This window comes from Monodelphis domestica, chromosome 4, assembly GCF_027887165.1.
Source record: "Monodelphis domestica isolate mMonDom1 chromosome 4, mMonDom1.pri, whole genome shotgun sequence".
NCBI lineage: Eukaryota > Metazoa > Chordata > Mammalia > Didelphimorphia > Didelphidae > Monodelphis > Monodelphis domestica.
Genome location: NC_077230.1, coordinates 425,363,630 through 425,389,515, shown reverse-complemented (window position 1 = coordinate 425,389,515; position 25,886 = coordinate 425,363,630). Strand labels below are relative to the sequence as shown.

General features: G+C 38.8%; 1 protein-coding gene across 1 annotated transcript in view; it reads left to right on the top strand.

Moving 5' to 3' along the window:
* Positions 1-25,886, top strand: part of LOC103092368 (uncharacterized) — a 1,666,349-nt gene that overhangs the window by 570,973 nt on the left and 1,069,490 nt on the right. Inside the window, exons 56-57 of the mRNA XM_056825346.1 lie at positions 4,672-4,947; positions 5,317-5,568. Of these exons, the coding sequence (XP_056681324.1) occupies positions 4,672-4,947; positions 5,317-5,568 (528 nt within the window). The remainder of the gene's footprint in view (positions 1-4,671; positions 4,948-5,316; positions 5,569-25,886) is intronic.

Sequence of the window (25,886 nt, the reverse complement as noted above, 5' to 3'; positions counted from 1 at the left end):
CGTCCAAAGGACGGTTTGTGAGTCACATCCATTTGCCGTATATCTGTACTACTTAAGCCTCTGGGATTCACACCAATATACATTGGGGGATGGTTTGGAACACAATTAGGACACTTTTTAACAATACTCCTGGCTTGATCTTTAGTGAGTTGCAACATTTGGCCTAAAGCAGTACTATTTTGGTGAAATCTATGATGGATTCCTCAGCTAATTGCATATCAGTTAGATAATATTGAGCAATCAAAGCTTGATCTATGATATCATTTCCTTTAAAAATAGGTCCAGGTAAATTGGTATGACTGCGTATATGCATGGCATACACTGGATGTGTCCTTTGTCATATGACAGTTTGTAATTTATAGAATAACATTTGTACATTGCTTTGAGTAGATCTGATGACAGCTTGTTCTACACCTTGCAAAGACTGAAAAACATATTTAAAGTCCATTATGAGGTTGAAAGGCTCCTGAAATAACCAAAATTCTAGCAAAACAGCTGTTAATTCATTTTGTTGGGTAGAAGAAAAAGGAGTGGTAAAAATGACAGGTAGCTACCTTCCTTGTATACTCCTGCCTTATAACTAGCATTCGCATCAACATAAACATTAGGTCCTGATACTGGAAGATCTCTTAGAACACTAGGAAAAACAACAGGATGTTGGGACAAAAAAGAAAATTAACCTTGTGGAGTGTAGGTGGTAATAGTAATGGGGTATGCTAATAGTAAAGACTAAATATTTCTGTAGTATATCTTTAGCAATGGGTACCTACATTTCATGAGGATACCATCTTAACCCTGAAACCACATATTCTATGCCTTTCCATATTAATTGAGCCATAAGGCAATCCACAATTATAACTTTGTAAAGCCTTTCCCGATTTGCTTTTTAGATGTAACCCTTCAATGACTCTTTGTTTCTGAGTTATGGCTGGTACATAATTGCTCAAAATAATTGCTCAGAATTTCCTTAATTTCAACTTCATTGCTAACTCATTCATCCTTTTCATTTTTGCTTTTGGTAATTATGTTTTCCTCTTTCTTTAATGAAATTAACCAATTGGCCTGGGTCATCTATTTAGTTGTATTTTTATTAAAAAAAACAGATCCTAGATTTATTTAATTCTGCATTTTTTCTTTTGATTTTATTAAATTCTCTTTGGATTTTCAGGATTTTCTGTTTAATTGGACATTTCCTGATCTTTCCAGGGAACTGAAGTCAGTTGTATCCACAGACAGCCCTAGAGAGTTTAAGATGCCCTAGATCACATTAGGTGTCAACTGCTACTCTGAAACTTTTTATGAGCCAGAGTTCTTCCTGCCCTGTGTAAACCTCAAAATTTCTTAGACTTATAAATGTTGGAAATTTCACCATTGGGAAATTTCATACTTGAAAAATTCCCTATTGATAGTGGGTCTTGGCCATTGGAATGTGAACCCCATTGGCATGGGAGTTTCCTCCTCTTCCCTTCTTAAGATTACTTTAGGACAGAAACCTTTGGCTGAACAATGGAAAGGACTTTGACCTATGCTTAAGCATAGAACAGGAATTTCTTTGAGTCATGATTGATTTTAGAATTGATACAATGTAGATACTTGGAATCAATCTCCACCCTATTCAGTCCTAACAGGATTGAGTAAGGGCTGCAGCCTAGATCAAAATTTAATTATTCCAATCTCTATCCTCCTCAGGTTAACAGGATTTAGAAAGGGCTGTAGCAAAGGATCAAAGATTTAATTATTTGAAAATATGACCTTCAACAGACATGTGCAAATCCAGAGACCTCTGGGTGGTCCTGGGTTAAGCTAGAGCCTCCATTGGCACAGGGAAATTGATGGACAGGTGATTGGGAGATGTGAGGACTGAGGGGAGGGAACTTGGAGGGTTTTCCTGAAGGATAGGAGGGTCTGAAGACTGGGGGTGATTGAGGAGTTTGTCTGAGTGGTTGTGGTGTGCTCTGAGAAGCTTGCACTGAAGGAAGCTGAAGGTGTGGGCCCCGGAGACTGTTTCTCCATATTTGGTCACGTGAGTAATAGGGAATAATCTCCTTTCATTGCCCCAGCTATCTAAGGGCTTGGGCCTTTTGGCCCAGCCTAAACAGAAGGGGTATTCAAGCCCTATTCCCTTCTCTCCCCTTTCTCTCTCCCTCTATCTCTCTATCTCTAATTCCTTTCTTCCTCCTGTTTGTAATTAAAACTCCATAAAAGGTTGACGACTGACTTGAGTTTTCATTAAGGAATTACATAGCTGAATTCCTTGGCGACCTTAAATTAATATATATCAGTCTTTTAAAAGTGATTTCCTTGTCACACCTGGTAGTTCCACCTAGTGGACAGAAGGAGACCAATAGCAAGAGAGGAATATCTGAGTCCAGGGATGATTGAGCCAGCCTGATTTGCATCTGATCATAGAGGGGCAAATGTTGGAGTCCATCCTCACCCATGAAGGGATTGTGTTGGATGTGAACCTGTTTATGGGTCTCAGCACTGTTGCAGAGTCAGGCCAGGAATCCTGCTCAGTTAGTTCCCCAAGGCATCCGAAATCATTTTTGGAAGAGAAATGATCAGGGAGTCAAGTCCATTAAAACTGGATCCTCTTTGGCTCTGTGACCTTGAGATAGTTACTTAACCCCCATTGCCTGGCCCTTTTGCTCTGGAAACAATACATAGTATTGATTCTAATGCAGAAGGTAAGGGTTAAAAAAAAAGAGTTGTTCTGTGATAGACAAGAGATAAAAGGGTACCTGAATGTTGCTGTAAGGAGAAAGGAAAATAGTCCCCACCTGATCAATGTAAGCCACTGAACATCCCCTGGCAGGGGCACAGAACCCATTATAACTCCACCAGTCCATGGAGACACGTCTCTTCTCCCACTCAAGTCTTCTCTTTTTTGGGCAAAGCATCTCTAGTGCCCTCAATTGGTCCTTCCATTAAATATGTGTGTGCTCTAGTCTCTTCTCTGCTCATGACTCTCTATTGCCTACAGACTATCCTTGAGTGTTCTTGGTCTGTCATTAAACCTTAGCCATTCACAAAAGGGCATCAGGCCTTTCAGATACTTTTGGCCATGCATTGTGTGCTCAGACAGCATGAGTCTACATTTGGTACTCAGGCTCACACTCTGTACTTTCCTTCCTCTGAACCGTTGTTTGGTCTATTTTCAGGATTTATACAGAACTTCTATATATGTTCTCATTTGGTCCAATAACACTAGGACTGAGAGATTATTTTACCCATTTAACAGATCAGGAGACTGAGACACAGATAGGGACTTGCTAGTAAGACACACAGCCAGTAACATTTTGAGACAGAATTTGAACATAGGTCTTTCTCCCTCTTAGGCTACCACTAGTCACTATGTCATGTCAGGCACTGTATCCATTGTTGCTGCCAAAACACCTTCCAAAAAGTCCTACCATGGCCTTCATGCCCAGGAGAATGCTCACTGTTCCTTCATATTCTCCCCCCACTACAAAAGGTAGCTAGCTGACCTCAGATTTGTCACTGTCCTGGCCAGTGTCACTTGGCTTTACTGGATACAAATGGGAGGCTCACTCTTCCTCACATTAAACTTCCCAATGGAGACCCAGGGATGGAGTGCAAGCTCTACCAAAATAACAAGGAGAAAGGTCAAGGAAGCTGAAATATTTCTAACTTATGACTATCAATTTGGAAATTATTTTTAAGACAGCTGGCCATGGATGACCCAGGACAGAGGCCTGACGATCCTCATGCATGTGCCCCAGAGATTGCTCTGGCATACATATCTCTCTCAGTGGCAAGGCCTTACTTCCAACTAGAGATAAGGAAAGGGCTCTCCTTGGGCCATGAAGACTCTGGGAAAATTATTTCCCATTAGTTTAGATTCCCAGCATAAAACTATATCTGAGCTTGAAGATCACCTTCAACATTCTCATTCTTATCTTATAGGGTAGGAAACACCTAAGGAAAAGGGAGAGGCCAAAGCAGGGGATTCCAGAATCTTCTGTAAAGGGTAGGAACTACTTCCTGTGGACAAATCATGTCCTAGGCACCAGAGATGTTATTGTGGGTTTGAAATCAACAGACTTGAACCAGGTCTGACCTGACTCCCAGCCTGAGGCTCTTCCTTTTGTTCCCTGATACTAACTGATCTATTTCCACTCTCTGCCTTTCCTTTTCTTTTCTCTTCAGAATTAAAGTAATGTTTCCCTTTCTGAGCACAGTCTCCCTGTGGCCTGTCCCTAGTCTATCCACACCATCCTCTCCCAATATCCTTATCAAGCTGTCAAGGTAAGGAACACTAGCTTCCGGAAGCCCAGGCCAAGGAATCATAAACTCTTGGTGGTTCTGCCAAGCTATAAAGGCCTCAAATCCAAGCCCAGGTGCTGGATGAAGGGGTCTGTCATCCCCAGTCCTGCTTGCCTCAGCCCAGAAAGACTGAGCACCCGGGGCTTGGACTCCATGTGAATGTCTTTGTCAGTCACAGGAACTGAAGCTGAACTTTTCCTAAGGCCTGGAGGAGATGAGATCTACACCAGAGAAAGGGGGGAGCTTTGCTATTGAAATCACAGGTTCTTGGTGTCTGGCCTCCAGCCTGCCAAGGTCTTAGACAGGCCACTTCCAAACCACTTATTTGGTGATAAGGTAAGAAAAAGAACCAACACAGTCATTTTCTGTCTATTCTCTGCACAGCGCCACTGTCCAAACCTACCATTGTCACCTCCAACATTACTGCAGTGGAGACCAAGGACTTCTCATTGACATGCCAGGCTACAGGCCAAATTCACACTTACCAGTGGTTCATAAACGGAGTTGCCCCAGCTGGTAGCAGGATACAGCTGTCGCCAGATAAGAGGACACTCACTCTCAGCAGGCTCACAAGAAGAGATAACAAAGGGCCATATGAGTGTGAAATCCGGAATCCATTTTATAGCAATAGGAGTGATCCATTCACACTGGATGTGGCCTGTAAGTATATTGCTTCTTCCTATATGGTGCCTGCTTATAGCCTGGTGGTGTGTTCCCAGAGGCCAGGCTAATTCAGTCCCTTCTCTGAGAACTAAAGAGCTAGGCTCTGAGGTTCCCAAAACCCTTCATCTTTAGGGAGCCCAGATTGGCCTTGTCATGTGTTCTGGTGGAGGGTGGCAATCCAGGGTGCTGAACTGGAGAAAGCCCTAAGATCTTCCAAGTTCAGATCCAAACTGTAAAAGTAGAGGAGGAGCTGTGAATTTCCCAGCCCAAAGGAGCATCACAGTGGTCCCTGGTGATGGGTATAGACTAGGAGATGCCCTTCTTTTCTGCCATAATCTAAATATGGAATCCTTCTTTTTCCCCCAGATGGCCCAGATATTGCCACCATTGACCGTATAAGCGATCAGTTTGCAACGGGGATAAATGTTACCTTGAGCTGTGTTGCTGATTCTAACCCACCAGCACAATTCACTTGGTTACAGAATGGACAATCTGTCAGCAACTCAGCCTCATTTTCTATTATTACATCCCTGAATCATATCGGAAACTATACCTGTATTGCAACTAACTCATTTACTGGCTTGACGCGCACTGCAAACAAGACTCTTATGATCTATGGTGAGTAGCTTGATTGGGCCCCCAACTTTGTGTTGGGCTCTCTCTTTCCCTGGCAGAAATAGACATGGAGAGAAATAGACATAAGTGACATTCTGCCTCCGTGGTCCCATGGCACATTGCATTGTGGTAGAAGGAACCTTGAACTCAGAATCATGAAACTTGGATTTAATCATTCCTCCTCTGTCTATTATCTGTGTGGTAAGTGTGTCTCCTCCTTTCACATCCTCAGCTTCTTCATCTGGAAAAGTGAATAATATTTGCTCTGTATATAATAGGATTTTATGTGGGGAAAGTACTTTTTACATGTTAGGCACAAAAACATGTGAATTGTCATCATCATCCTTGTTATTGATATTGTATTATTCTCTTCTGTCCTAGTAGCATACAACCTTCTTTTTCTCCCAACTTCTAGGACTGCAGGTTGAATGACTGCTCCATAATCTTTCCTTCCATCCCTTTCCCTTGGTGCTATGGACCCACAGAATGTTTTTAATTCTTGGTTGGAGTATAAGCTCTGGTCATGCAACAGGGCTGGCCTTGATCCTGTTTGGCAGGGATATTCTGGAGATGGAAATGAGGATGTAAACTTTGTCTCCTTTCACACACAGAGATTCACCATTGCACCTATATTTTTCCTCTTTGTGGCATAAAAAGTCACATGAAAGTATGGCTGCTATGAAACCTGATTCTTATCCATGTAAAGGGATGATTGGCTTTAGCCTCCAGTAACTGGGTCCCCAGTAGAATTCCTGATGCCCAATTAATTCACTGGTCTGACTTTCCTATGTATCGATGACAAAACCTTCAGTCTCATAATCACACTAATGGGCAGCAGGTTCATAAAGAGATCATCTCTGGCCTTAGTTTCCTTTTATTTCATGCAATTTTATTGTTACAAACCTTAGGGGTATCCCAACTTCCTCTCCTAGACTATGGGGATGTTCTGAATGGAGAGCAGCGGGGAGAGATAGAATTGTGAAGTGGAGAAGTGACCTTGGGGAAGTCAGACACCAACAGCATATACTTTAGAGGAGGGATGATTTTTTATTCGCCTCAATCTGTACATGAGGATGCCTAAAGCTCACATTTTAAATTATCATATAATTATCTGTTTGTCATTTTCTTTTGTTAACTATTTTCCATTTACCTTTTCCCATGGTTCATGCAGCACCTGGGAATGTTGCAGGCTATGTATTTGACACCTGTGGTTGAAAAGAGCTTTTTCTTAATTTATTTTTTTTTCCAATTAACTAAAATCTATTTTCTGTCCCCCTTCTACCTTCTACCACTAATGAAAACTAAAATCTTTGGGACAGGTATGAGTTGTGCCTGCCTGTAGCCATGAATTAATCTATTCCTAGGTGGACACCTGAGAAAGAGAGTTAGGAACTGAGGGAAAATGGGTGAAGGGGATATAGAGAAAGAGGGAATATAATAAAAGAAGAAAGACTCAGAGACAGTGCTTAAAAAGCCGTAATGTGTGCTCCTCTGATTCTAGTAGAGAGAGAGAAAGAGTAAACTACATATTTCCTCAATCTTTTATTGGAGGATCAAGGAATGGGGAATGGGAGGTAGCTAATGATCATGTAACATGGCATAGGAGTTAACATTGGCTCAACTGACAACCATTAGATCAAGGAGGAGGAGTTTATTCAAACATGTGACCTGGTATGGAATCTGGTCTGACAAGGTGGGAACTAGGACCCTGTGGCAGCCTACCCAGGAATTCTTCTGACTTTTGGACTGTAGATTTGGAGAGTGGTCAGAATAAATCCAGTACCTATTAAATACAATGATCAAGAACTACTTGCCCATGAATCTGGTATATAAGAATATAGGTTGCACTATTGATATATTAATAATTGTTTCAAGATTAAAATACACCTATGATGCCACATGGACAATCAAGGAAAACAAATTCTGATGCTCAAAAAATATCTGTTGCAACATACACCCTGACTGCATCCCATTTCTGAAGTGAGGCAGCTGATTTCATAGGAAGTCTGTAGGTTTTTGTAGAAAGTGAGTAACCCATTATCATGGGTTTTCTGCAATCCTTGTTAGCCACTGCATTGATCAGAGGTCCCAAGTTTTTCAAAGTTCTTTGACTTCAGAACACTGTAGTTATTGTATAAATCACCCTCTTGGTTCTACTCACTTCATTCTGCATTAATTCAGAGAAATCTGAAGTTTCTGTTTTTGAACTCATTCTGTTCAGAGTTTCTTTGAGTGACTTGGGATCAAATGGAATAATATCTGTAAAGAGCTTGGTAAATCATGACCATTAATGTTCTACTAATTCTTTTTTCCTTAATTTTTCTTTTGTATTTTTATTGTTGTACAAAACACTCCATTTGGGACATTGTAGTAAGAGCACATTTATACGTAACCAAATTCCAAAATAAAACCACAAATATACTAATATGAAAGGAAACTCCAATAGTTTTTTCTCTGGAAGTGGATAACATTCCCTGTCATAAATCTTTCAGGATTGTCCCAGATTATTATATTACTGAGAGTAGCCAAGTTTTCACAGATGATCCTTGTACAATATTGCTGTTACTATGTATAGTTCTACCAGATTTGAACCCAGGACCTCCCATCTCTAGTCCTAGTTCTCAATGCACTGAGCTACCCAGCTGCTCCTTGTTTATCGTTTCTTTTTTTATTAATTTAATTTTTTTTCGTTACAATAATCTCTTTATTTCCCTCCCTCCCCTCTACCTACCCTTCCCACAGCTGATGTGCCATTTCATTGGGTCTTACTTGTGTCCTTGATCAGAACCTATTTCCATGTTGTTGTTTGCACAAGGATGTTAATTTAGAGTCTACATCCCCAACCATATCCCTTCATCCCATGTATTCAAGCAATTGTTTTTCTTGGGTGTTTTTACTCCCATAGTGTTTCCTCTGAATGTGGATAGTGTTTTTTTCTCATAGATTCCTCCAAGTTGTTCAGAATCACTGCTGACTCTTCTTTAATGCTCTTTGGGCATAGTTCCAAATTGCCCTCTAGAATGGTTGGATCAATTCACAACTCCATCAGCAATGCATTAATGCCCCAACTTTGCCACACCCCCACCAGCATTCATTACTTTGCTTTGCTGTCATATGAGCCAATCTGCTAGGTGTGAGTTGATAACTCAGAGTTGTTTTGATTTGCATTTCTCTGATTGTAAGTGATATAGAAAACTTTTTCATGTGCTTAATAATAGTTTTGATTTCTTCATATGGAAGATGCTTACTCATGTTCCTTGCCCATTTATCAATTGGAGAATGGCTTGATTTTTTGTACAATTGATTTAGCTCTTTATAAATTTGAGTAATTAGTCCTTTGTCAGGGGTTTTTGTAATGAAGATTTTTTCCCAATTTGTTGCTTCCATTATAATTTTGGATGCATAAGTTTTGTTTGTACAAAAACTTTTTAACTTGATGTAATCAAAATTATTGATTTTACATTTTGTGATTTTTTCTAGCTCTTACTTGGTTTTAAAGTCTTTCCTTTCCCAAAAATCTGACAAATATACTATTCTGTGTGCACCTAATTTACTTATAGTTTCCTTCTTTACATTTAGGTCATTCACCCATTCTGAGTTTACCTTGGTATACAGTTTAGATGTTGATCCAAACCTAATCTCTCCCATACTGTCTTCCAATTTTGCCAGCAGTTTTTATCAAATAGTGGGTTTTGGTCCCCAAAACTGGGACCTTTGGACTTATCATAGACTGTCTTGCTGAGGTCATTTACCCCTAGTCTATTCCATTGATCCTACTTTCTGTCTCTTAGCCAGTACCATCTTGTTTTGATGACCCCTGCTTTATTATATAGTTTTAGATCTAGGACTGCAAGTGCTCCTTTCTTTGCATTTTTTTCATGATTTCACTGGATATCTTTGATCTTTTGTTCTTCCAAATGAATTTTATGTTTTTTTTCTAACTCAGTAAAATTTTTTTTTGGGTATGGAACTAAATAAGTAAATTAATTTGGGCAGGATTATCATTTTGATTATGTTAGCTTATCCTACCCATGAGCTACCAATGATTTTCCAATTGTTTAGATCTATTTTTAATTGTGTGGAGAGTGTGTTGTAGTTGTGTTCATAAAGTTCCTGTGTTTGTCTCCGCAGATAGATTCCTAAGTATTTTATATTGTCTAAGGTGATTTTAAATGGTATTTCTCTTTCTAATTCTTGCTGCTGAGATGTGTTGGAGATATATAGAGAAATGTTCATGACTTATGTGGGTTTATTTTGTATCCTGCAACTTTGGTAAAGTTGTTTATTATTTCCACTAGCTTTTTGGTTGATTCTCTAGGATACTTTAAGTAGACCATCATATCATCTGCAAAGAGTGATAGCTTGGTCTCCTCATTGCCAGTTTTAATACCTTCAATTTCTTTTTCTTCTCTAATTGCTACTGTTAGTGTTTCTAGTATAATGTTAAATAATCGAGGTGATAATGGGCATCCATGTTTCACTCCTGATCTTATTGGGAATGCTTCTAGTTTATCTCCATTGCAGATGATGTTGCTGATGATTTTAGATCTATACTGTTTTTTATTTTTAGGAAAGGCCCTTCTATCCTATACTTTCTAGTGTTTTCAATAGAAATGGGTGCTGTATTTTATCAAAGGCATTTCTGCATCTTTTGAGATAACCATGTGATTTTTATTGGTTTGCTTGTTAACATGGTCAGTTATGTGGATGGTTTTTGTTACCATGAAAATGTGGGTTCAAGACTGTGAATTGCCAGAACTGTAGAAATAATTTTAGTGTCTTGATTTTATATCAAAAATAAGTTGTTGCCATGGGAAAAACCCCAAATATGAAATACCCAAGTCAATTGGGTTTTATAGAGATTTTAATTAAAATGAATGAAGGAATTAAGGGAAAGGAGAGACAGAGTAAGAGGAATTAGTAGGAAAAGGCCTAGGGCCTAGACCAAATGGCCTAGGCCTTTCTCTTTAAGAGAGAAAACTAAGTCAGTCTTTTATCCACTCACCACAAGATTTTGTTCCAAGCAAGATTCCAACTAAGTTCAGAGACCCAGCTACTCCAACAAGTCTGAGATCCAACTAACTCCTAAGTTGAGAGAACCATCTCCTTTTAAAGAAAAATTTCTCTTATGTCAGCTCCCCTAAATTTTCACATCTACTAATCACAGTAGATGCTTTCCACAGGACTTACCATTCTTAATTCACATATTCTTTTGTTATCACCTTCTCTGAGTAGACTAAAACTTCACACCTCTTTTGTTATGCTTTCCTTTTGTAAGTTGCTTGACCTTTTACTGATTAATTTAACCTTTATAGGAACTTAGTACCTTTTTGTATTAGATCAAAAAATAGACCTAGCTTAAGGTTTTGGACTCACTGTAAGTATGAATTAGGGACTTTTTCATTGTTCCAGTAAGGAGTTTTACAACTTTATCTTCCCCTAAAGTATGCCTAAGTATGGGTGGAGTAATGTTAAAATTCCCAGTACATTCCTGATCAAGTACCTCCATTTTTAAATGGGGAATAGCCTTAAACAAATGTTCCAAGGTAGAGTCTGAGCAGTTTTAAGATTCACATTTTCCTAATATTGAACCATTCTTGCATTCCTGGTATGAATCCTACCTGGTTATAGTGAATAACCCTTGTGATGTGATGGAGTATTTTTGCTAGGATCCTATTTAAGAGTTTTGCATCTATATTCATTAGGGAGATTCATCTATATGTTTCTTCCTCTGTTTTTGACATGCCTGGTTTTGGGATCAGTACCATATTTGTGTTGTAAAATGAATTTGGTAGAACTCCTTCTTTGCTTATTCTGCCAAATAGTTTGTATAACATTGGGATACTTTGTTTTTTGAATGTTTGATAGAATTCATTTGTGAATCCTTCTGGACCTGGGGATTTTACTTAGGAAGTTATTTGATGGCCTGTTCAATATTTTTCTGATGTGGGGTTGTCTAGGTAACCAATTTCTTCCTCTGTTAGTCTAGGTAATTTATATTTTTCTAAGTATTCATCCATATCACCTAGATTGCCATATTTGCTGCCATATAATTGGGCATAATGATTCTTTTAATGATTGCCTTAATTTCCTCTTCATTAGAGGTGAGGTCTCCCTTTTCATCTTGGATGATGTCAATTTGGTTTTCTTCTTTCCTTTTTTAAATTAGATGGTCTAGTACTTTGTGTATTTTGTTTTTTCAAAGTATCAGCTTCTAGTCTTATTTATTAAATCAACAGTTCTTTGACTTTCAATTTTACTAATTTCTCCTTTGATTTTTAGGATCTCTAATTTAGTCTTCATCTGAGGATTTTTAATTTGTTCACTTTCTAGTTTTTTTAATTTGCATGCCCAATTCATTGACCTCTGCCCTCCCTAATTTGTTAATATATGAACTCAAGGATATAAATTTCCCCCTGAGTACTGCTTTGGCTGCATCCAATAGATTTTGAAAGGATGTCTCATCATTGTCATTTTCTTCAATGAAATTAATTGTTTCTATGATTTGTTCTTTGACTAACCAGTTTTGGAGACTCGTATTGTTTAATTTCCAATTAATTTTTGATTTACCTCTCCATGTACCCTTACTAATTATTATTTTCATTGCATTGTGATCTGAGAAGGTTGCATTTATTATTTCTGCTCTTTTGTACTTGTTTGCAATGTTTTTGTGCCCTAATACATAGTCAATTTTTTTGAATGTATCATGTGCTTCTGAAAAGAATGTGTATTCCTTTTTTGCCCCCATTTATTTTTCTCCATATATCAACTAACTATAATTTTTCTAGGATTTCATTCACTTTTCTTACCTCTTTCTCATTTATTTTTTGTTTTGATTTATCTAGTTCAGATAGAGGAAGGTTCAGGTCTCCCACTAGTATAGTTTTCCTATCTATTTCATCCTTGAGCTCCACTAGTTTCTGCTTTAGAAATTTGGATACTATGCCATTTGGTGCATATATGTTGAGTACTGATATTTCCTCGTTGTCTATACTGCCTTTCATCTGGATGTAATTACCTTCCCTATCTCTTTTAACTAGATTTATTTTTGCTTTGGCTTTGTCAGATATCATGATTGCGACTCCTGCCTTCTTTTTATCAGTTGATGCCCAATAGATTTGGCTCCATCCTCTTACTTTCACCCTATGCGTATCTATCTTCCTCATGTGTGTTTCTTGTAGACAGCATATGGTAGGGTTTTGGATTCTAATCCACTCTACTATTTGCTTGTGTTTTATGGATTTGTTCATTCCATTCACATTCAGAGTTATGATTACCAGATATGTATTTCCCAACATTTTGCTTTCTACTTGTAGTTCTGCTTTTTCTTCGTTCACTATTTCCTTCTATAATCTACTTTTAATCAGCCCTCCTAGTTTCCACCCTTATTTCACTACCCTTTCTACCCCATCCCTTCTTATTTCCCTCCTTATTTTTTGAAGTCTTTTAAAACTACCTCCCAACCCTCTCCATCCCTTATACTGCTTCCCTCCCCACCAGTCCATTTTGTAATATAAGAGATAATCTGTGTAAATATTTCTGGTTGTGGTAACTGCTTGTGACTAGAGAGCTGCTACTAGGGGACACCTGAGGTTGCCTAGTTATAATGGAGATAGATGAGAGATAAGGCTAGAGAGATAGATACTGCTAGAGGGGATTACTCTGGAGCTGCCTAAAGATCACTAAAGGCTAATAAATCAAACTATTTTCTACTCTCCACCCTTCACCTCCCAGTCTTCCACCTGAAGCCCTCCTGCTACCCTTTCCCCTCCCCTGGTCTTAGTCAGCCACCTTCTAAGTAACCCAGGGGAACTATGCGATTTCAGAGAAATATTCTTTACTCTTCTTTTCTCAGGTAAAGGGTTTATTGGTAACAAACAGAATGTGGATTGAGGTGAGAGGGATGAAGTTTGTCCCTAACCTACAAGGAGAATTAAGAAGGGTTTAGGAAATGTCAGTCTAGTCACAATTGTGACACAGAGACAGCCAGAGAGATGGAAGATAACTGTTAAATCTTCCTTCTCCAGTCAGATAATCTCTGCTTGAGTAATTCAAGTCCAGACTCTTTCAAAAAACCACAAAGGTCTTTCTCTCTGCCTAAGTCAGGAAAAGCCAGGCTCTCTTGATCAGGAATCCAGAGAAGAGATTTCTCTCTTGGTCAGTCACTCCCAGAGAGAACCCCAAAGTCCCAGTTTCTCTCCTCTGTCCAGGCTCCCAACTGCCTCCTCCTGGGAACATTCCTTTTGGAATCTTCACCTTGATTTTGCAGATCATGTCCCCAGTTTGATCTGCATGCTTGGCTTGTCCTGCAAATCCTCTCTTTCTTCAAAAATAACTTATCTGAATATTGTTTCCTTTTTATCCTACTCTTCTTGTAAAAGGATTGTGGGGTTCAGTAAAACTTGAGGTGCCAATTGTAATAAAAGAGATAATCTGTGTGACTATTTCTGGTTGTGGTAACTGGATATTCTGGCTTGTGACTAGAGAGCTGCTACTAGGGGACACCTGAGGTTGCCTAATTATAATGGAGAAAGATAAGAGATAAAGCTAGAGAGATAGATACTGCTAGAGGGGGATTACTCTGGAGCTGACTAAAGATCACTAAAGGCTAATAAATCAACTATTTTCTACTCTCCACCCTTCACCTCCCAGTCTTCCACCTGAAGCCCTTCTACTACCCTTTCCCCTCCCCTGGTCTTAGTCATCCACCTTCTAAGTAACCCAGGGGAACAATGAGATTTCAGAGAAATATTCTTTACTCTTCTTTTCTCAGGTAAAGGGTTTATTGGTAACAAACAGAATGTGGATTGAGGTGAGAGGGATGAAGTTTGTCCCTAACCTACAAGGAGAATTAGGAAGGGTTTAGGAAATGTCAGTCTAGTCACAATTGTGACACATAGACAGCCAGAGAGATGGAAGACAACTGTTAAATCTTCCTTCTCCAGTCAGATAATATCTGCTTGAGTAATTCAAGTCCAGACTCTTATCAAAAAACCACAAAAGTCTCTCTCTCTGCTTAAGTCAGGAAAAGCCAGGCTTTCTTGATCAGGAATCCAGAGAAGAGATTTCTCTCTTGGTCAGTCACTCCCAGAGAGAACTCCAAAGTCCCAGTTTCTCTCCTCTGTCCAGGCTCCCAACTTCCTCCTCCTGGGAACATTCCTTTTGGAATCATCACCTTGATTTTGCAGACCATGTCCCCAGTTTGATCTGCATGCCTGGCTTGTCCTGCAAATCCTCTCTTTCTTCATGCCTCTTCCACAGTTTGTTATCCTTCTACTCCCCTAGAGGGCACCAATCTATTCTCTGCCCCAATGGATTGGATTGTTCTTCCCTCTTTGGGTCAATTTCAATGCATGTAGCAGTTAAGTATTCCCTCCTATCTCAACCTCTACCTTTCCAGGGTATTGATGTTCTCCCCCCTCCCACCATGAGCTTCTTTGTGACATATAAATTTACCCCCTTTTTTTTCTTTCCCCATTTCTTTTAGTATTAAACTCTTTTTAGCTCTAGTTGTATATATACATATATATATACATGTATATGTATTTATGCATACGTATATCTATATACCTATTTATGTCTTATAATTTCATCCTATACACTTTGTCACTGTTCCCTCTAAGTGTAAATCTTCTAGCTGCCCAGGTGATAACAACAGTTTTTAAGAGTTACCAATGACCCCTTTTCTTATAGGGATACATATTATTTTAACTTATTGAGTCTCTTTTAAAAAAGTTTTTTCTTGTTGTTGATTTGTTTTTTTCTCCCTCTTTTGTAATTACCTTTTGGCAATTCTCTTGAGTTCTGTGCTTGGACATAAAATTTTCTGTTCAGGTCTGATCTTTTCTTTACAAATGCTTGGAATTCTTCTATTGTGTTGAATGACCATACTTTCTGCTGTAAGAATATAGTCAGTTTTGATGGGTAGTTGATTCTTGGTTGTACACCTAGTTCCCTTGCTTTCCAGAATATCATATTCCATGCCTTTCTTTTTTTCAATGTGGATGCAGCCAGATCCTGAGTTATCCTCACTGTGGTTCTTTGGTATCTGAATGACTTCTTCTTGGCAGCTTATAATATTTTTCTTTGGTCTAATAGTTCTTGAATTTGACTATAACATTCCTATGTGTTGTCAGTTGGGTATTACGTACAGGAGGTGATCTGTGGATTCTTTCCATCTCCCCTTTAACTCTTGTTCTAGAATATTAGGGCAGTTTTCTTGAATAATTTCCTGTAGTATTATATCCAGCCTTTTTATTTTGTCATGGTCTTCTGGTAAACCAATGATTCTTAAATTGTCTCTCCTCAAACAATTTTCTAAATCTTCTGTTTTGTGAATGAGGCACTTCATATTTTCCTCAGGTATTTTCATTCTTTTGGTTTTGTTTTATATTGTCCTGTTGCATCCTTGTGAGGTCACTTAATTCTAGTTGTTGTATTCTGGTTCTCAAAGACCGGATTTCATCCCTGTCTTTTTGGTCATCCTTCTCCTTCTGGTCTGATTTTCTTTGGAGGTCATATTTCATCCTCTTTGCCTCATCTCTCATCTCTTTTGCCTCATGTTTCTTCTTCTTTGCCTCATCTTTCATCTCCTTTGCCTTATTTTCAAGCTGGTTGATTTTGGCTTTCAAGACACTATTTTCTGTTTCCAGATGACTTATCTTAGCTTTTAAGTTCTATTCCCAATTGTCTTCAGCCTCTCTTAATTGTGTTTTGAATTGAATTTTGAGTTCTTCCAAAGCCTGTATCCAATTCTCTGGGAATTCTGATTCATCATTTGATGATCCCTCCTCCTCTGTTCCATTTGCTCTTTGTTCATTGCAGTAATAGAAGATGTCTATTGTAATTTCTTTCTTCTTTTTCAGTTGTTTGCTCATATTTACCCCTTCTTTACTCCCTGTATTTGTCTGTGCTCTTGCTCCTCTCATTTTTTTGGTTTTGGGGGCTTCTCTCAGTCTCCCCTCTTGGAGCTTTGACAGAAGATCGCTCCATGCAGTGTGTGGGAGAGGGGTGTTGGAGCTTGGGCTTACCTGACCTCTGAAGACTTTTGATGGGATTAAGTTCAGCTGGATTAGGCTGGATGTGTTTTAAGGCCAAAGCCTCCTGGAAGGCTTGAGAAATATGGAGGGTCTCTGCTACTCTGATCAGGCAGTCTGCTTTGTGCTACCTCTCTAGGACATTCCCCCTGCCTATGTTTGATGCTCTGAGCCTTGCACAGCCCTGCCCACAAGTTACACCCTCCAGACCAGTGCCTTTGCCTGCCCAGAGGTTTCTGCTGCCACTGAAGGCTTAGCGCTCTAGGAGTGTGTGTGGGAATAGTATTGGGACCTTCCTACTGCCATCCCCTTAAACCTGAGTGTTCTTGAATTCTAGGTTTTGGGGGGGTGTATCTTTTAGATTGAGTCCAGGGGGAGGCTTCCTTAGCTCTGTCTTGTTGTAAGGTTTGATTTTCAGTCTCCTAGGAACATTTATTTTGTAATTGGTAAGGAAGGGTATGCAGAGGTCTGAACTTTTGCTGCTTCTACACCACCATCTTTACTCCACCCTCAATGTTCTACTAATTCTAAAGACAAGCAGAAAGCATAATTTTGAAACTGGAAGGAAAAGAGAGAAAAAGAAAAATTGGCAGGATAGGGATGGTAAAAGCAGATACGATGCAGGATTAGCTCAGGAATCAGGCACAGATGGAATGTGATAAGATAAATGTTATTAGGGATTGATATCAGGTCCTATCCTTGAGTACAAAAAAGGACAAAATACAAAAAAAAGCAACAGCCTTGATGGGTCAGTGACTGGTATTCATGCCATAGAAAAGAGTTGAAGTAATGGTGGATGGTTGATTTTAAAAAGGAGAGATTGAATACAGACTTTTAATGTCATATTGGATTGCATAAAGAGACGTTGGGGATGATTTAGAGATCCACAAACTTATTATCAGTTGGAAAGTTTACAGGGCAGTTGAAAAAACATAATGCAAACTTTATTTTAACCCTTACCTATCAGACATAAGATCAATACTATGCAGTGGAAGTTAATTGAGGGGCCCAGGGTCATATAGCAAGGAATTATCTGAGATCAGATTTCATCCCAGAACCTCTTATCTCTAGGCCTGGCTCTCAATTGACTGACCTAAACAAATACCCCAACCACTAATGCAGTTTTAAGAGAAGCATGTCCACTTCAAAGAATAAGGAGATAGTTGTCCTTCTGTACTATCAGATGGCCCTTGGATTATTGTATTTGCTTCTAGATGACACAATTTACAAGTGGCAACAGTGAACTGGGGAGTGTTCAGCCAGATTGGTGATGGGTCTGGAGTCTCTAAAAATCAATTGAGGGAACTACATATTAGAAAAAGGAATAAAAGCATTGGGGAGAGGCCTGATAGCAATTTTAAGGACTGTTATATGGAAGAGGAATTAGAAGTGTTCACTGTGGCCTCAGAGGGCTGAACTAGAATCATAGAGGCAAATGGTGATGGAAAGCAAAACCCTTATGTGTGAGAAATTCTTTATGAAGTCATTATTAAGTCCTGTCTTCCCAACTCCATTTCTTAGCAGAGATCCTGGAGGGCTTTGCCATTTCCTTGTCCAGCACATCTTACAGATGAGGAAACTGAGGCAAACAGGGTGAAGTGACTTTCCCAGCTTCACATAGCTAGTGAGTGTCTGAGACCAGACTTGAACTCAGAAAGATGAGTTTCCTGACTCCAGTCTCCATCCACAATATCTCCTAGCTGTCATTTAATCATTAATTAGCACTTAATCCCCAAACCTGGCTCTATTTGGGAGAAAAAGCAAAAAGTAAGCTTGCTTCCTTCCCCAAATACTTAATTATTTCTCACCAATCCAAAGTTTTCTGCAGTGAGGTTGTAGCTTTGATCAACTTTGATTATTGGTTCTGGTCAGCATTTTGGTGGTTTTTAGCCAATCTAACTCAGCTACTAACACTTACTTAAGAATAGTTTTTAGGGAGAGTAAAATGTAAAGAAATTGAACAAAATAAAAGTACATATCAAAATTTTGTGGTAGCCAGGTGGTAACAATTAAAATTAAATTATGAGGCTGGCAGTAGCTTGAGTAACTTTATTATATCAAAGTAGTGATAGCAAAGATAGTGAAATGTAGGAAAGAAGGTCTTGAGTTGATTAGCTGAATACCCTATTTACCATTTGATGTTTTGCAGCTAACCACCTATAACTAAAGAGGGAAAGAGATAGAGGGAGATGGTGGGGGGGGGAAGGGAAGGGGGAAGAGAGAGAGGGAGGGGTGGGAAAGAGGGGGGAGAGAGCGAGAAAGAGAAAGAAGAGCAGGAGCAGTTCCTTGGTCTAACCTTATAAGTAGTTTTCTCTACCTACTTGCTCTTCCCCATCCCATCTCAAGAAACAGTCATAGTTCCCCAGTTTGCCTGGCAACACCTAAGGGGGAAGTTCCTGTGAGATCAGTTTCCCCTCTCCTTGATTTCAACTTCCTTTCTCTGATGGTTTGTCAATACCTGCACATCTCAATGGTAAATAATCTACAGGTCACTGACTGATGATATCAAACAAACATATGTAATCCAGAGGGAAATTCCTTTTAACATTAAGTATCTCTTCACCTTTCTCTCATTTCCCCCCTCTCTTTACCAATACTACTACTACTTTTACTACTACTCCTACTCCTACTCCTACTACTCCTACTCCTACTACTCCTACTACTACTTTCATTTAATAAAGTTATCAAACTCCAAACAATCACATAATTTAAAATGTTACACAAGGTAGTGAGAAACTAACTCCAGAGACAGATCCAACACTCCATAGGCTAGCTGAGTAGGAGAAAAATAGTGCATATGGCTGAAGGACTAACTTTGAGGGAGTTGTATGTCAGTGATAAGGCTTGACGAGGGAGGGGGCAAGAAACCTTGGTGCCTGGGAAGAAATCTTGAAATTTAAGAAGCTACAAAGACAAGACTTTTAAGTCTTCTCTAAGTATCCCTTCTTTCACAAAGAGCTCAATTGCTCTGATTGAGACCTCAGTCAAATAATGTGTGATATTTATTCAGGTCCAAGTACCATAAGCTTACAGAGCACAAATCCTCAGTATGCAGTTCCTGCAAATAAAATCAGGGACAAGAGATTTAACCAATCTCCATTTCTGTGCTTTTCCCCCTTTGGAGCCATGGACCTCCAAGAGCCAAGTTTCTCCTTTACCTAACTTACAAAAGGGACCTGGGATTCTTCCCTCCCATCCCTAGAAAGAGAGAATGACTGGTCCTATTCTGAGCCACAGAGTGGCAAAAGCCATCCATGCCAACCTGTCCAAGTCAGACCTGCAGAAGAGGTCTTGTTTCCCAGAAGTCATATTCTCACCCTTACTTCCCTCTCTTGTTTTTGGCACTGTATGTGAGATGTGGGCGTCTTCCTTTGGTGAACTTTCCTATGGAAGTCCTGGAATCCTTATTCCCTGCTCCTTGACTGGAAACAGCTACTAAGGAATCTCATTAAAGGGAAAACAGAAACACTTTTTAAGAGTTTATGAATTTGGGGAAATCTGAGATAGACTAATAAGGCACATCTCCATGCCAGTCAACTAGTGCTAAGTTTTTTGGACCATGCAGCAATTGGAACACTGAGGAAAGATTTCCACTTGAGGATGGTGGTAATGGTCCAGTGCTCAGGTCTCTCCAGCAGATTTCTCCTTTTCCTGTTTTCTCTTTTCCTAGCAACAAGGAGAAAAAGACTCAGTTGATAGAGGGTCCAGGCCTAGAGACAGAAAGTCCTGGCTTCAAATCTTTCCTAAGAGTCTACCTATCTCTATTCCCCTGGACATGGCACTTACCCCCAATGCCAAAGCTCTTACTGCTCTTCTGCTTTAGAACAAATATTTAATATATATTCTAAAACAGAATTTAAGGGATTATTTTTTAATGTGAGAATCCTGGGTCCCAGTGCAAGAAATGAGGAAGAGGATGTTGTGTACTCCCTCTACACACTTTATAAGACATATATTCTGCATTTGCTGTTTTTCTCCATAAAAATTTTCCAGAGTCAAAAGGAATGTTATTTTGCTGTTAGCTCCTTTTGCCCCTGTAGGATTAGGATTCTTGCATGTTGGTGGTCATTGCTTTCATAGCTTCTGTCTCAAGGGCTTTGCTGTGGGACTATGTTTCCTTCCCTTTCAGAGCCCTGAGTGAGAGCTGATAGATATGTGATGGTTTTTTTTTTTTATGTGTAGTTCCTGCTTCAAAGAATTTTGTCCTAAGACTATCTTCCTCAGCTGTTGCCTCTTGGATTTTCAACTGCAACATGGGTTTTGCACTAAGTTCATCATCCTCAACTCTGCTTTGGCTGCCCTTTTGGCTGCCCCTTTGCTGCCCCTGCTGCAAGGACTGTGTTATTCAGCTTTGAGTCTCACTGCCAAGGCCAGGCACAGCCCTCAGTGGTATTCTGTCATGCTTTCAGTCATCCCCTGAGACTTTGGAGATTTTCCTGGCCCTGGCATTAACTGTGGCTCAGTATTTGATGTGGGGGAAGATGTGGTCATGTAGTTCTTTGATTTGAGCAGTTACTCTCCCTCATGCCATAGGAATCCTCACTCACTACCTACCTTTCACACTGTGTCCTGTAGGAGAGGCCCTTTACTCCTCTGCTTCTGATTTCTGTCCTTTTGAGATGCCTTGTAATGATTGGTTAGAAGGAGATTCAGAGAAGGTCTTGCTATGCTGCCATCTTGGCTCTGCCTCTGTTGGTTTCTAAATGCTGCCCCTCTGCTTCCCCAGGTCAATCCCACTTTGATGGGTCACTTAAGGAGATCAGCTTTATCCCTTATACCCTGGGAATGTATTGACCCAATCTGATTAATTTTCTAGACACAGAGAAATAAGATAATACTAACTACAAGATTTCCAGATACCCAGCACTTTAAAGTCTACTAAGCAATATAGAATCTCATTGTGTTCCAAATCACAAGTATTATCTTCATTTGAATGATAAGGAAACTGAGGCTGATAAGTAGCAATAGACAAACACCAAGCCTCCTTTATTCACCACCTCCCACTTCACTGATTCTCTTCTTATCAGTCCACAGGTGCATTCATTCATTCATCTAACTGACCTGGGCCACACAGGTCATTCACCTCTATCCCACAATATTTTTCACCCATTTCCTCAATATAAAGTCCCTAGGCTCTGGACTAGAGATACAGAAAAATGCCTCAGGCTCTGCCTCACTCCAGGAGTATACACCAAACAAGAGGAGGCAAATTTGACAGAGACTGACAGTATAGTTCAAAAACAAAAAATTTCCCTTTCAGAAAAGGAAAAGTTGTTGTTCAGTTATTTCAGATGGGTCTGTGTCTTCAAGACCCTATTTGGTGTTTCCTGACAAAAGTACTGAAGTGCTCTGTTATTCCTTTCTCCAGCTCATTTTAGAGATGATAAAACTAAGGCAAACAGGGTTGATTTAATACTGAGGATGCCAGGTGCAATGATGTTTGTAGGTTATGCCCAAAGGATTAGCAATCATGAGAATAATCTTTGATGTGAAGCCAGGACCTTTATCATTTTGATAATGTGATCTGGAATGGCCAGCCCTAGGAATTACCTCATTAAGAAGGGCTGTTGTTACTTCCTGCCTTTTTCTGTTCTTCTGGTAAATGCTTCTACCTACTCAATAAAGGCATCTACAAAAACTGAGGTGCCTATTCCTTATACGTTTTGCAAGATACTAGATGAATGAAATCTATTTGCCAATTTTTCCTAGGACCTTAATGGAATGGAAATCTCAAACTTTCTTCTAAACTCCAAATTTTTTTATAATTTTACTTTTAAAAGTCTTTTTTTTTAATTTTGCATTCCCACCCTCCTACCTGATCCTGACCAATTGTGAAGGCAAGAAATGTGATGTCCCGTGTACATATGAAATTATGTAAAACATATGTACATGTTAGCCACTTTGCAAAAACAAAAATGGCAAGAAAAAAGAAATTGAAAGAAGTATTGCTTGTACAACATTCAGACACCATCAGATCTTTCTCTGGAGGTAGAGGGTATTTTTCTTCATCATAAGTCCTTTGAAAATTTCTTAGATCGCTGTATTGATCAGGATAGCTAAGTCATCAGTCTCTTGTGAAGAATAGGATTAACTCTCCTCTTGTCTATTATTTTTTATCTTTTAAAAATTTTGCTTTACTGGACTTAAAGAAATAGTACCATATGGAAATTATTTCCATTCAATTCTGGTTTTATATTTTCCTACATGATATTTAAAAACATAATTTGTAGATAGTTCTGGAGCTAAACATATACTGAGTGCTGAAGATTGTACATAATTAAGATTTAAATCTCATAGCTATTGAAATATGTCCTCCAATACTTTTTAAATTTTATTTAGTCAATTTAGAACATTATTCCTTGGTTACAAGAATCATATTCTTTCCCTCCCTCCCCTTCCTCCACCCCTTCCCATAGCTGATGCACAATTCCACTGTGTTTTACATGTGTCCTGAATTAGAACCTATTTCCATGTTGTTGATATTTGCATTAGGGTGATTATTTAGCATCTACATCCTCAATCATATCCACCTCGACCCATGTAATGAAGCAATTCTTTTTCTTCTGTGTTTCTGCTCCCACAGTTGTTCCTCTGAATGTGATTAGCTTTCTTCCTCATAGATCCCTCTGAGTTTTTCAGGATCACTGTTTTGCAACTAGTGGAGAAGTACATTACACTCGATTGTACCACAGTGTATCAGTCTCTGTGTACAATGTTCTGGTTCTGCTCCTTTCACTCTGCATCAATTCCTGGAGGTAATTCCAGTTCACATGGAATTCCTCCAGTTTATTATTCCTTTGAGCACAATAGTATTCCACCATCAACATATACCACAATTTTTTCAGCCATTCCCCAACTGAAGGGCATCCCCTCATTTTCAAATCTTTTGCCACCACAAAGAGTGCAGCTATGAATATTCTTGTACAAATATTTTTTCCTTACTATCACTTTGGGGTATAAGCTGAACGGTGCTATGGCTGGATCAAAAGGCCAACTGTTCTTTAATGTCCTTTGGTCATAGTTCCAAATTGCCCTCCAGAATGGTTGGATCAATTCACTACTCCACCAGCAGTGCATTAATGTCCCAACTTTGCCACATCCCCTCCAACATTTATTACTTTTTTTTTTGTCATGTTAGCCAATCTGCTAGGTGTGAGGTGATACCTCAGGGTTGTTTTGATTTGCATCTCTCTGATTATAAGAGATTTAGAACACTTTTTCATGTGCGTATGAATTGTTTTGATTGCTTTAACTGAAAATTGTATATTCATGTCCGTTGCCCATTTATTAGTTGGAGAATGGCTTAACTTTTTGTACAACTGATTTAGCTCTTTATAAATTTGAATAATTAAACCTTTGTCAGAGGTTTTTGTTATGAATATTTTCCCCAATTTGTTGCTTCCCTTCTAACTTTGGTTGCATTGGTTTTGTTGGCACAAAACCTTTTTAATTTAATATAATCAAAATTATTTATTGTACATTTTGTGATTTTTTTCTAACTCTTGGTATTAAAACCTTTCCTTTCCCAAAGATCTGACATATATACTATATTGTGTTCACCTAATTTACTTATATTTTCCTTTTTTATATTCAGGTCATTCACCCATTCTGAACTTTCTTGGTGTAGGGTTTGATATGTTGATCCAAACCCAATATCTCCCATATTGTCTTTCAATTTTCCAAGCAGTTTTTTCAAATAGTGGATTTTTGTCCTCAAGACTGCGATCCTTGTGTTTATCATCAATAGTCTTGCTGAGGTCATTTGCCTCAAGACTATTCCACTGATTCTCCTTTCTGTCTCTGCCAGTACCATATTGCTTTGATGACCACTGATTTATAGTATTGTTTGAGATCTGGTATTGCTAGGACACCTTCCTCCACATTTTTTCCATTATTTCCCTGGATATCCTTGAAATTTTGTTCTTTCAAATGAACTTTTTCTTCTTCGTTAATAAAAAAAAAAACATTCTTGGTAGTTTGACAGGGTTGGCACTAAATACGTAGACAAGTTTGGGTAGGTATATCATTTCTATTATGTTAACTCATTCTACCTATGAGCAGTTAATGTTTTTCCAATTATTTAGATCTAGTTTTAATTGTGTGGAAATTGCTTTGTAGTTGTGTTCATATAGTTTTTGTGTTTGTTTTGGCCGATAGATTCCTAAGTATTTTATATTGTCTGGGGTGATTTTAAACGGAATTTCTCTTTCTAATTCTTGCTGCTGAGCTGTGTTGGAAATATATAGAAATGCTGATGACTTATGTGGGTTTATTTTGTATCCTGCAACTTTGGTAAAGTGTTGATTATTTCCATTAGCTTTCTAGTTGACTCTCTAGGATACTTTAAGTAGACCATCATGTCATCTGCAAAGAGTGATAGCTTGGTCTCCTCATTGCCTTTGTTAATGCCTTCAATTTCTTTTTCTTCTCTAATTGCTACTGCTAGTGTTTCTAGTACAATGTCAAATAATAGAGGTGATAATGGGCATCCTTGTTTCACTCCTGATCTTATTGGGAATGCTCCTAATTTATCCCCACTGCAGATGATGCTTGCTGATTGTTTTAGATATACACTGTTTAATATTTTTTGGAAAGATTTTTTTATTCCTATACTTTCTAGTGTTTTCAGGAGGATTGAGTATTGTATTTAGTCAAAGGCTTTTTCTGCCTCTGTTGTGATAATCGTGTGATTTTTGTTGGTTTGCTTGTTGATATGATCAATTATGTGGATGATTTTCCTAATATTAACTTGGTATAAATCACACCTGATCATAATGAATAACCCTCATGATCACTTGCTGAAGTCTTTTTGCTAGTATTCTATTTAAGACTTCATCCATGTTCATTAAGTAGTGTAAAAGAGAGAATATACATGCATGCGAAGAACATCATCTGTCAATCAAAAGGAACATTCCATTTGGAATATTACCAGGAAAGACAGTTGGAGACAAGGCATTCTGAAGTTGGCTGGGAAGCTTTTTGAAATAAGCTTTTGGCTTCTGACAGAGTGGGGGAGAAGAGGCTTTGGCTGGTGGCTGATGGTGGAGAAGAACTAATTTGTATCTCTGATATTTACCTGGCTGATTGATAGAAGAAGAAAGAAGACAAACAATTGTCTTCATTTCTTTGACTGACTCTGTGTCACAGTTGTGACAGAACTGCCATTTCCCCAATATCCTCCTAATCCTCATTTTAGAGAATAGGGAAACCTATCCCTCTTACATTATCCTCCATTCTTTCATGTTTTCCCCCAATAAACCTTTAGTTGAGTTAAAGAAGAGAAAA